Raw genomic sequence first — 10,775 nt, 5'->3', positions numbered from 1 at the left:
CCGTCTCGGCCTCCCAAAGTGCTGGGATTACAGGCTTGAGCCACCGCGCGCGGCTACTCCCAGTTTTATGAAAGTTTTTATAATGAATGGGTGGGCTGGGTGCAGTGGCTCACACCTCTGATACCAGCGCTCTGGGAGGCCAAGGCAGGTGGATTGCTTGAGCCCAGGAGTTAGAGACTAGCTTGGATGATATAGTGAGACCTTGTCTCTATAAAAAATAAGAAAATTACCCAGGGGTGGTGGCAAATGCCTGTAGTCCCTGTTATTTGGGGGTATGAGGTGGCAGGATCACTTGAGCCTGGGAGGTTGAGGCTACAGTGAGCTGTGTGATTGTACCACTGCACTCCAATCTGGGCAACAGAGCGAGACCCTGTCTCAGTAAATAAATAAATACAATAAATAGGTGTTGGATTTGGCTAGGTGCTTTTCTGATTGTGTGAATTTTCTTCTTTAGCCTGTTAACATTGGTTGGTTTTGGAATATTGAACCACTTTTTTTTTTTTTTTTTTTTTTAATGGGAGCCTCACACTGTCACCCAGGCTGGAGTGCAGTGGCATGATCTCAGTTCACTGCAACTTCTGCCTCCTGGGTTCAAGCAATCCTCCCACCTCAGCCTCCTGGGTAGCTGGGATTATAGGCACACGCCACCACACCTGGCTAATTTTTGTATTTTTACTAGAGACAGGGTTTCACCATGTTGGCCATGCTGGTCTCAAACTCCTGACCTCAAGTGATCCACCAGCCTCGGCCTCCCAAAGTGTTGGGATTACAGGCGGGAACCACCGCGCCCGGCCCATCTCATACTAACTTCTAGTTTAATTCCCTTACTGTGAGAGAACATATTTTGTATGATTTTAATTCTTTTACATTTGTCAAGGTCTGATTTAGATCCACTGTAGTGTCTATCTTGGTGAATGTTCAGTGTGTCCTTGAGAAGACTGGATATTCTGTTGTTGGGTGGAGAGTTGTAAGTGTGAATTAGTTGACATTGTTCATTTCTTCTTTATCCTTATTTATTTTCTGTCTACTTGTTCTTTTGGTTACTAGAGAGACGTCTTGAAGTCTCAAACTGTAATTGGGGATTAACCATCTCTCCTTTCTGTTATATCAGGCTACGCTGCATATATTTTGAAGTTCTGTTGTAAGATTGCAGTGTCCTAGTATCATTGTTATATGATGTCTTTTTTCCTGATCATTTTCTTGCTGTAAAGTTGACTTTGTCTGATATTAATTTAGCTATTCCAGCTGTTTTTATCAGTGTTTGAATGGTATTTCATTTTCCTTCTAACCTACATATTCCCTTTTACTGTTTAACAGCTTTATTGTGATATAATTCACACTATACAATTTACCTAAAGTGCACAAATCCAATGATTTTTTCATACATTTACAGTTGTGCAATCATCACCACAATCAATTCTAGAATTTTCATTACCCCCCAAAAGAAACCTTGTACTTGTACTTTAGCTTTTATCCACCAATCTCCCTATACTATCCCCCCACACTCAGCCCTAGGTAACCACTAACCCTAACCCTAACCCCTTACCCCTAGCCCTTAACCGCTAGCCTCTAACCCCTTACCCCTAACCCTTAACCCTAACTCTAACCCTACTTTCTATCCCTGTAGATTTGCCTATTCTGGACATGTGTGTAGAGTATTATACAATGTGTGGCCTTTCGTGTCCAGCTTCTTTCACTTGGCATAACATTTTCAATGGTTCATGATGTTGTAGAATGCATCAGTACTTCATTTCTTTTTATGCCTGAAAAATATTCCATTATATGGATAACCACATTTTATTTACCCATCAGTTGGTGGACATTCAGGTTGTTTGCACTTTTTGGCTACTCTGAATAATGCTGCTGTGAACATTTGTGTACACATTTTTGTGTAGACATATGTTTTAAATTCTTGGAGGAGTGGAATTGTTAGGTCTTATGGTAACTCTATGTTTTAGCTTTTTGAGGTACTGCCAGACTTTTGCAAAGTAGCTCCACCATTTTATACTTCCCACCAGCAATGTGTGAAGGTTCCTATTTCTCGGCCTCACCAATACTTGTTATTGTCTGTCTTTTTAATTATAGCCGTCCTAGTAGATGTAGTGTATCATTATGGTTTTGATTTTTATTTTCCTATTGACTAGTAGTAATATTGAACATCTTTTCATGTGCTTATTGGCCAACTTCTTAGGAGAATTGTCTATTCACATCCTTTGCCTACTTTTCAATTGGTTTGTCTTTGTATTGTTGAGTTATAAAAGTTCTTTATGCATTCTGCATACTAGACTCTTACCAGATAATGCTTTGCAGGTATTTTTTCCCTATTCTGTGTTTTGTCTCTTTACTTTCTTAATGGTGTATTTTTAAACTTGAAAGTTTTTTTTTTTATTTTGATGAAATCCAGGTTTTTTCCCCCTTTGGTTGCTTTGTTTTTGGTGTCATTTAAGAAACCATTACCATGGTCATGAAGGCTTACTCCTAAGTTTTCTTCTAAGAGTTTTATAGTTTTTTATCTTATGTTTAGGTTATTGATCATTTTGAGTTAATTTTTACGTAAGTGTAAAGTGGGGGTTCATTGTTTTGCACGTGGAAATCCAGTTGTCCCAGCACCATTTGTTAAAGATATTATTCTTTACTCATTGAATTATTTTGGCACCCTTGTCAAAAATCAGTTAACCATAGTGTGAAGGATTTTTTTCCTGGACTATCAGTTTTTGCATATGTACTCATAAGAGGCTGGTCTGTAGTTTTCTTAGGTTGTTTGTCTGGGTTTGGTATCAGGGTAATACTGCCCTCACAGAATGAGTTGTTACCTTTGACCTACTTGTATCCTATTAAATTTAATGTGAGTTACTTAATTACTTAAAGACAGCATATAATTAGGTTTTTATAATCCAAACTGATAATATGTCTGATTGGTGTGATGAGGCCATTTGTGTTTAATGCAACTATTGAAATGTTTGACTTTAGATCTACCATTATGTCATTTTCTGTTTGTTCCCTGTTTTCCATTGCTGTTTCTTCTTTCCTTTTTTCCTTCCCTCCTATCTCTCCTTCTCCCTACACATACACACCCCCCACACAGTGGTTGTTCTAGGGATTCTAATACACATACTTTTTGTTCTTTTTTTTTTTTTTTTTTGGAGATGGGAGTTTCACTCTTGTTGCCCAGGTTGGAGTGCAACGGCATGATCTCGGCTCACTGCAACCTCCGCCTCCCGATTTCAAGCGATTCTCCTGCCTCAGCCTCCCGAGTAGCTGGGATTACAGGCATGCACCACCACACCTAGCTAATTTTGTACTCTGAATAGAGACAGGGTTTTGCCATGTTGGTCAGGCTGGTCTCGAACTCTTGACTTCAGGTGATCCACCTGCCTTGGCCTCCCGAAGTGCTGGGATTGCAGGTGTAAGCCACCCTGCCCAGCCAAATACACATACTTTTACAGTCAATTTAGAATTAATGTTTTGCCATTTCAAGTAGCATGTAGAAATGTTACTACCATCTAGGTCCCTCCACCCTTCTCCCATCATGTTTTAGTTGCCTTACATCTATATACATTGAAGCCTCCAGACAGTGTCATGACTTTTAATTCAGCCATCACATAACTCTTAAAGAAGTGAAGAATAGTTTCATATTTATGTGGATTTTTGCCATTTATGATGTTCTTCTTGCATTCCCAAAGTTATGAATTTCCCCCAGTATCGTTTCTCTTCTGTCTGAAGAACTTGGTTTAACATTTTTTTAAAGCAGATTCTTTGGTTATGAATTTCCTCAGCTTGCCTTCATTTGAGAATGTATTTTACTTCATTCTTTATTCCAGTAAAATAGTATTTTTACTGGATATAGAATTCTTGGGTGACAATTATTTCAAAACTAAAAATATTCTACTTTCTGGCCTCTATTGTTTCTGGTGAAGATCTATAGTCTTTCAAAGAATTGTTCACCTGTATGAAATGTATCATTTTTCTCTGGCTGATCTTATTTTTCTTGGTCTTTAGTTTTCAGAAGCTTCTTTATTATGTATCTAAGCTTGGACTTTTGTTGTTAATTTATCCAGTTGTGTGGTTCACTGAGCTTCTTGGTTTGTAAGTTTATATCTTTTTCCAAACTATCATCAAATTTACGGGCTCCATCCTTTGTGATTTCCATTCTGTTTAGGAATATTCACCAATACTTTCTGAAGGCTGGTTGTAAATAGCTGCTTTAAAGTCTGCTTCTGATCATTCCAATAGTTGAATCATCTCAGGATGGGCATGTATTGATTGTCTTCTTTTCTCCCATGTTGAGATTTTCCTGGTTTTCATGCTCTGGGTTATTTTGGGTTATATCCTGGATATTTTTAATATTGAGACTCTGCACCTTGTTTAAATCCTAAGCAGAATGTTGACTGTTTAAAGTGTCTGCACGACTAGTCATATTAGTCCTGTGTCTACACCGGTCAGTCTGGGACCTGCGATGTGCATCTAGGGTCAGCCCTGTGCGCAGCCTGGCAGCAAGCCGATGAGTTCACATATCACTTTACTGGATCGCTCACTTCATCTCTCCCTTCTCTGTACTCTCCCTGAAACACAACAGCTCCCTGCGACATCCCTTCCAAGACCTCCAGCCAGAAATCTGGGGCTCTTTCCCTACCCTTCTGCATACTCCCTGAAACTGCATCCAGGGCCCAGTGCAGGGGGACAGAAAGGAGCCGCAGAAGGCGGCTGCCCCATGCTCTTGGGGCCATGGCTCCTCTAGTCAGAGGGTAGCATTACCTTCTCAGGTTTCAGGTGCCTACCCAGCTCACACTGCCGTCACTGTGCCACCACTGCCACCTCCATGTTACTGCCCAGGAGCTGGGGTAGAGAAGAAAGGAAAAATTGGAGGGATTTCCCCAACTCGCTGACCTCAAGGGGCTTCACATCCCACTCCTCTGATTCTTCCCGGAGCTCTTTCTGTTGGTGCACTTCAGGTTTGTAGCCGCCTGTGTGTCCAGGCTAGGCAATACTGGTTACCTCACCACTTATCTGCGGAATTTTGGTCTCCTTTTCTCATCTGCCTACTAATCCCTCAGAGCTGCTCCTGCATCTGTCCAGGATTGGTGGCTGTCAGTGGGAGAGACATGGGAAGATGCTCCCTCCACCTTCCTGGGACTACCTTGTTGACTCAGCAGCCTTCCTCGCCGCCCACCATGCCATGCCTTCCTGGATGGAGGCCCCAAGGGCAGCTTTTGGTTTTCCTACCCCTGTACCCCTCCAAGAAAGCTCTGGCACACTGCAGAGGCCAGCAACTATTTGTCGAATGAATCAAAGGAGAGTCAAGCCAGGGCCAAGGGTCAGAAGCAAGGGCTTGCTTCTCTGGAGCCCAGCTCTTCTCTGGGCTCCCCTTTCCTTTTTGACACCTCCTGCTTGGTTGGCAGTGAGGTCTCCCAGGTCTGGGGGATCCTTGCCACTGCTTCTGCACCCAGCCCTGGCTAAGCGGCCTTGTTCTTATCAAAGCTGTCGGGATCTGCAGATTGCTCAGCTTCTACTCCCGCTCTTACACAGCTGCAAGTGGCTTGAAAATGTATGACCTTGCTTCAGCGTCTCCAGTGATTTCCACTGTGTTGGGATACAAAGCCCACCTCTCTGCCATGTGCCCCTGATGGTCGCTGCCCCAGCTTGTTTGCTTTCTGTAGGGCTTGGGTCTTTGCCAACCCCTCTACCTGGATTGCTCTCCCTGTAAGACTCATCATAGCTGAGGCCTTTGCACTCTGCTCTTTCCACTCACACGTCACCTCAGGGGTGTCCGTGGCCTCTCCTTTCCCATCTCTCCCAGTACATTATGGTCTTTCCTTCCTAGCATCTGGTGGTATCTATGGTAGGCATGTTTAGCTGCTGGTACGATCCCTCCTCCACTGAAATATGGGCTTCATGTCTGGCCCCTGTGGGACTGCCAGAGCCTGGTCCTCAGTCATGTTTAGTTGGGCTAGTGAGTCGACTCTTTCTTTTGGTCAAAGGGACAAAAGAAGATGAGGAGATGTGGCTTCAATCAGGACCAGTGTGGAACAGTGAGACCTGCGCGTGGCACTGCTAGGAGGGATGGGTTCTACCTGCCAGCCTTGGGGCTCCTGGCAGCTGACAGGCCGCTGCCCACTGGGACTTGTGTGCCAACCTTTGGGTACAGAGCCTTAGCTTCACAGGCCCCAAGCCAGGAGCCCCTCCTCAGGTGGGCCAGCAGGGATGGATGAAGGCCTGTCGAGGGCTTCTTGCACACTCAGATCCAAGTCTCAGAGTGGTGGTCCCTCTGCTGGCCTCCCACCCATGCTCTCCTGTTATCAGAAGTGTGGCAGGTGACAGTGTGGTCACTGGGGTGGGAGGATGTGGGAGGCCCTGGATGGGGCCCATGCCCAAGGGTCTAGCCAAGGCCCCTTCATTAGGGCCCCAACTGTGACTTTATTGCTCATAGTCTCTTCCCTGCCCTGGTGGCCCTCATCCCTCAAACCTGAATGCAGAAGTCTTGGTCCTGGACTCAAATCCATGCCACTCTTCAGCCTGTGCTGTGGGTTCCTAAGCTGAGCATTTACCTAACAATCAAGACTTCTGACAGTCCTCAGTCCTACCCCCAAACCCCCTTGGATTTCTTTTTTAAGGTGGTTTCAGCTAGGAGGGTGACCGTGGCTTGGGTGAGGGCAGATAGGGTGGAAGCATGTGGCAGGTACGGATGAGACCTTGACAAAGGGACCCCAGACGAAAGACAGGGACCCTTTCTCCCTTTGTCCTGGAAACCCAGCTCAGCCCCAGCCCTTGCCCATGCTGCTGCTGCTGCCTGGTACCTTCCACAAGGCCAGACTCCCCTCTGCAAAGCTGTGGCCTGCACCAGCTTCTCTGGCTCTCCTTCTCTGCCTGCTGAGGGCCCCCTCCCAGCCTGGCTGTCAATCACAGGAGAAAGGGGTTGGGATTTTGTTTGTGCCTCTGCCTGAGCAGAGAATGGCTGATGCAGCCACCGAGCCTTGACCTGGAGAGCCCCTCTGTCCCTGCTGCCCTCGTCTCCCCTAGCCCAGACTTCTGCCCTTCACGCCCATCCCTGACCAGCAGCCTCACTCAGCCTGGGCTCTGGGTGCCAGCTGGTTATGGACATGCCACCTGAGTCCAGGCCAGGAGCTGGTGGATGCATAGGGCTATTTTAAGCACAGCTTCTTGGCCTGCTCCCCTGGCCGCCAGCCCCCAGCAGCTCAGCTACTGGTCACCTGCCACCGCCTGGAATGCTGATTGGCAGTTGGCTGGGGTGGGGGCTGGGAAGACACTGTTATAAAGCTGGGAGTGTAGGGAAGCAGCCGTCCCCATCCAGAGTCCTCTGTGGTCCCTGCTGCCACCATGGCCACCCACCGCCTTGTGATGGTCCGGCATGGCGAGAGCACATGGAACCAGGAGAACCGTTTCTGTGGCTGGTTCGATGCAGAGCTGAGTGAAAAGGGGGCCGAGGAGGCCAAGCGGGGAGCCAAGGCCATCAAGGACGCCAAGATGGAGTTTGACATCTGCTACACGTCGGTGCTGAAGCGGGCCATCCGCACCCTCTGGGCCATCCTGGATGGCACGGACCAGATGTGGCTGCCTGTGGTGCGCACTTGGCGCCTCAACGAGCGGCATTACGGGGGCCTCACAGGCCTCAACAAGGCAGAAACGGCCGCCAAGCACGGGGAGGAGCAGGTGAAGATCTGGAGGCGCTCCTTTGACATCCCGCCGCCCCCAATGGACGAGAAGCACCCCTACTACAACTCCATTAGCAAGGTGGGCTGCCTCCGCTGGGAAGGCCTCTGGGAAGCTGTGGGGTGGGTAGTCGGGTGGGAGCCCACTAGGTGGGAAAGCAGCGTGCCTGTGTCCCCCAGGAGCGTCGGTACGCAGGCCTGAAGCCCGGGGAACTGCCCACCTGCGAGAGCCTCAAGGACACCATTGCCCGGGCCCTGCCCTTCTGGAACGAGGAGATTGTTCCCCAGATCAAGGCCGGCAAGCGAGTGCTCATTGCAGCTCACGGGAACAGCCTGCGGGGCATTGTCAAGCACCTGGAAGGTGAGACGGCCCTCAGAAGCCCGGGCAGGGTGGGTGGGCAGCAGCCTCAGCTGGCTTCTCATCTCAGCAAAGCCTCTAGCCCATGGACCAGGCCGCTTTCTAGGCATGGGGCTCCACATTGTTCACTGAAAAAGGAGGGCTAAGCAGCCATTTTTTAGTTTTGTGAAACTTCCCTCATTTCTGTGTAACCAGGACACACTCCACAGGGACTGACCGCACTTGAAGCTCGCTGTGTCCCGAGGTGGGGCAGGCTCCAAAGGGGCATCTGCCCAGGGACACCCAGCTAGGAAACGGAGGGGCTGCGCTTAGAGCATCTAGCTCCAAATCCCGGCTTACCGGGGGCCCTGGACAAACCACCTCCATCTCTGGGCCTCTCCCTTTTCCGGGGTGGTGGGGAGCTCCCAGGGCTCCCCCCGGTACTGACTGCCTCTTGATGTGTAGGCTTGGACCCCTTGCAGGACCCTCCCCCATCAGGTCCTCAGATTCCCTGCATGAACTCCACCACCTATCTCCCTCTGCAGCCCCTCTCTGGGCAAAGGAAAGACCAATCAAAACAGGGATGCAAGACTATGGAGTGGCCGGACTCCGGGGTTGCAGCGGGGCTCCCACTGAAGAGCAAGGGCTGACAAACGGGCCCGAGATGCATGGGTGCAGTGAGGCCTCACCCAGAGTGACTGGCACCTCCACTCCGCCTCCCACCTTAGTATTCTGACACCAGGGCAGTCTAAATTAGCATCTGAATGACCTTAAATCTTGTTGAGTCCTGGAAAGGCTAGAAGGGTGTGCCCCAAACCTTCTGCTCCTGGGGCCTATGGGCAGCTGGCCAGAGCACCCAGACCGGCAGGCCCCGGAGACCCAGCCCGCCCCAAGCCTGCCAACTCCAAACACAGATACCTGGCACCGGGGCCAGGCAAAAGGAAGGACCACCTGCCTCCTCTCCCTTCTGGAGGCTTTATGCCAGCCCCATGACCCTCCCACAACCTGGTTTGGGGAAAGGGGATGCACTTTTGGTGGTGAATATGAGGGGATTTCAGTGGGAGTCCCTGAATCCCCAGGGAACATTCTCTTAAACTTTTCTGCATGGAGCAGGGGTGGAGTGGTGCGAATATCAAAGGTCGAGCTGCTATTCCCAGCTCGGGGGCTGCAGGAGGCAGGCAGGGTCAGGTTTCGACCAGGCTTGGCCTCCCTGTCCCTCCTCCAGCTCCATTCCGCACTTGCTCCTGTTCAGGATGCCTAGAATTTAGAGCACTTTGGAAACCAAAGGGCGCCAGACGCGGTGGCTCACTCCTGTAATCCCAGCACCTTGGGAGGCTGAGGCAGGTGGATCACCTGAGGTCAGGAGTTTGAAACCAGCCTGACCAACGTGGTGAAACCTGTCTCTACTAAAAATACAAAATTAGCCCTGTGTGGTGGCGCTCACCTGTAATCCCAGCTACTTGGGAGGCTGAAGCAGAATTGCTTCAATCCAGGAGGTGGAGGTTGCAGTGAGCCGAGATCGCGCCATTGCACCCCAGCCTGGGCAAGAGGAGCAAAACTCCATCTCAAAAAGAAAGAAACCAAAGGGCTAGTGTCCTTCCTGACCCTCAACTTCAGTCTGGCTGGAGTCACACTGGGCTGAGGGGACTATGGACAGCACCACCACAGGTCACAGCCACTTGGGTGGGGCTGAAGTCCCCATTTGTTTCACCACTGGGCTATTTCTGTAGGCTGCTCGTCTAACTCAGTTATGCCTTGACCTTCGGCAACCTGTGGCCTCGCTCTCAGGGCTGGAAAGGTTGGTGCCAGGGGAACTGGCTCTGTGGCCCATAAAGGTCATATAGCGTCCGCTGTGTGAATAGGCTGGGGACAGAGGGGCTAAGGACACCTATTCCTTCCGGCACAGGGATGTCAGACCAGGCAATCATGGAGCTGAACCTGCCCACGGGGATCCCCATCGTGTATGAGCTGAACAATGAGCTGAAGCCCACCAAGCCTATGCAGTTCCTGGGTGATGAGGAAACGGTGCGGAAGGCCATGGAGGCTGTGGCAGCCCAGGGCAAGGCCAAGTGACGGGTTGGGCTTGGGCAATAAAGGCACCTCCTCCCACAGCCTGGACTCCAGCGCAGCCGGGCATGCCAGGCTCACCCCACCATCAGCTATGGGGACTCCAGAACCAGGGGTGCAGCCATCCACCTTCCCCCACTCCATGTCTGTGTCACCAGGGGCAGGAGCCTAGTACCCACTCCTAGACATCAGGACACTGAGCCAGGGCTGCAACCACTCCATGAGTTTGCAGTCAGGACAAGCCTGTGGTGACCCTGAAGCTTCAGAGCCACTTAGTAACCATGCTCTAGAATTGGTGTGCTTGGGGCCAGTTAGAAGAGGCCAAGTGACCCGGCTCTCCCCATGGGGAGCAAGGACCACAGCCAGGACATGGCTTCCCGGACAGCTTCCTACAGAGGGCAGGTGGTCCTCTGCTGTCCTTGCAACCCCCAGGTGGCACTTTGAGCCCTGACTCTTGGGTGGGGACAGGTAAGCCCAGAGGGGGCCTCAAAGCTGGCAACAGCCCAAACTTGGGTCTTCCATGGGAGTGGAGGGGAAGTTCCCTCTTCATGGGAGAGGCACCAGGAAGCCCTGGCAAAAAGGGGAGAGGCCTGAGCACAGGAAAGCCGGGAGCAGGGTTGAACTCCATGCAGCCTTCACCCCAGGCACCAGCAGGTGACGCCTTGAGTCACACACATCCGCCTAGCAGTTCTGGGGCACAGGAG

The 10,775-nt window shown here is 50.0% G+C and overlaps 1 protein-coding gene across 1 annotated transcript; it reads left to right on the top strand.

Annotated features, from left to right (window-relative positions):
* Nucleotides 1-7,277: 7,277 nt before the first annotated feature.
* On the top strand, nt 7,278-10,115 carry PGAM2 (phosphoglycerate mutase 2 (muscle)). The gene is made up of 3 exons (XM_011946751.1): nt 7,278-7,749; nt 7,848-8,028; nt 9,911-10,115. The coding sequence occupies exons 1-3, from the start codon at nt 7,336-7,338 to the stop codon at nt 10,075-10,077; spliced, it is 762 nt and encodes a 253-aa protein (XP_011802141.1). The 5' UTR covers nt 7,278-7,335; the 3' UTR covers nt 10,078-10,115.
* The last annotated feature ends 660 nt before the right edge of the window (nt 10,116-10,775 follow it).

This window comes from Colobus angolensis, unplaced genomic scaffold (genome assembly GCF_000951035.1).
Source record: "Colobus angolensis palliatus isolate OR3802 unplaced genomic scaffold, Cang.pa_1.0 Scaffold253, whole genome shotgun sequence".
NCBI lineage: Eukaryota > Metazoa > Chordata > Mammalia > Primates > Cercopithecidae > Colobus > Colobus angolensis.
Note: the sequence above shows the minus strand (reverse complement) of the source record. Positions and strands in the feature narration are given on the sequence as shown.

Excerpts from the sequence above, each read along its gene's own strand:
- PGAM2 (XM_011946751.1), top strand. The coding sequence starts at position 7,336 with ATGGCCACCCACCGCCTTGTGATGGTCCGGCATGGCGAGAGCACATGG. Across the intron at positions 7,750-7,847 it reads ACTACAACTCCATTAGCAAG|GAGCGTCGGTACGCAGGCCT; the intron begins GTGGGCTGCCTC and ends TGTGTCCCCCAG. Across the intron at positions 8,029-9,910 it reads CATTGTCAAGCACCTGGAAG|GGATGTCAGACCAGGCAATC; the intron begins GTGAGACGGCCC and ends CTTCCGGCACAG.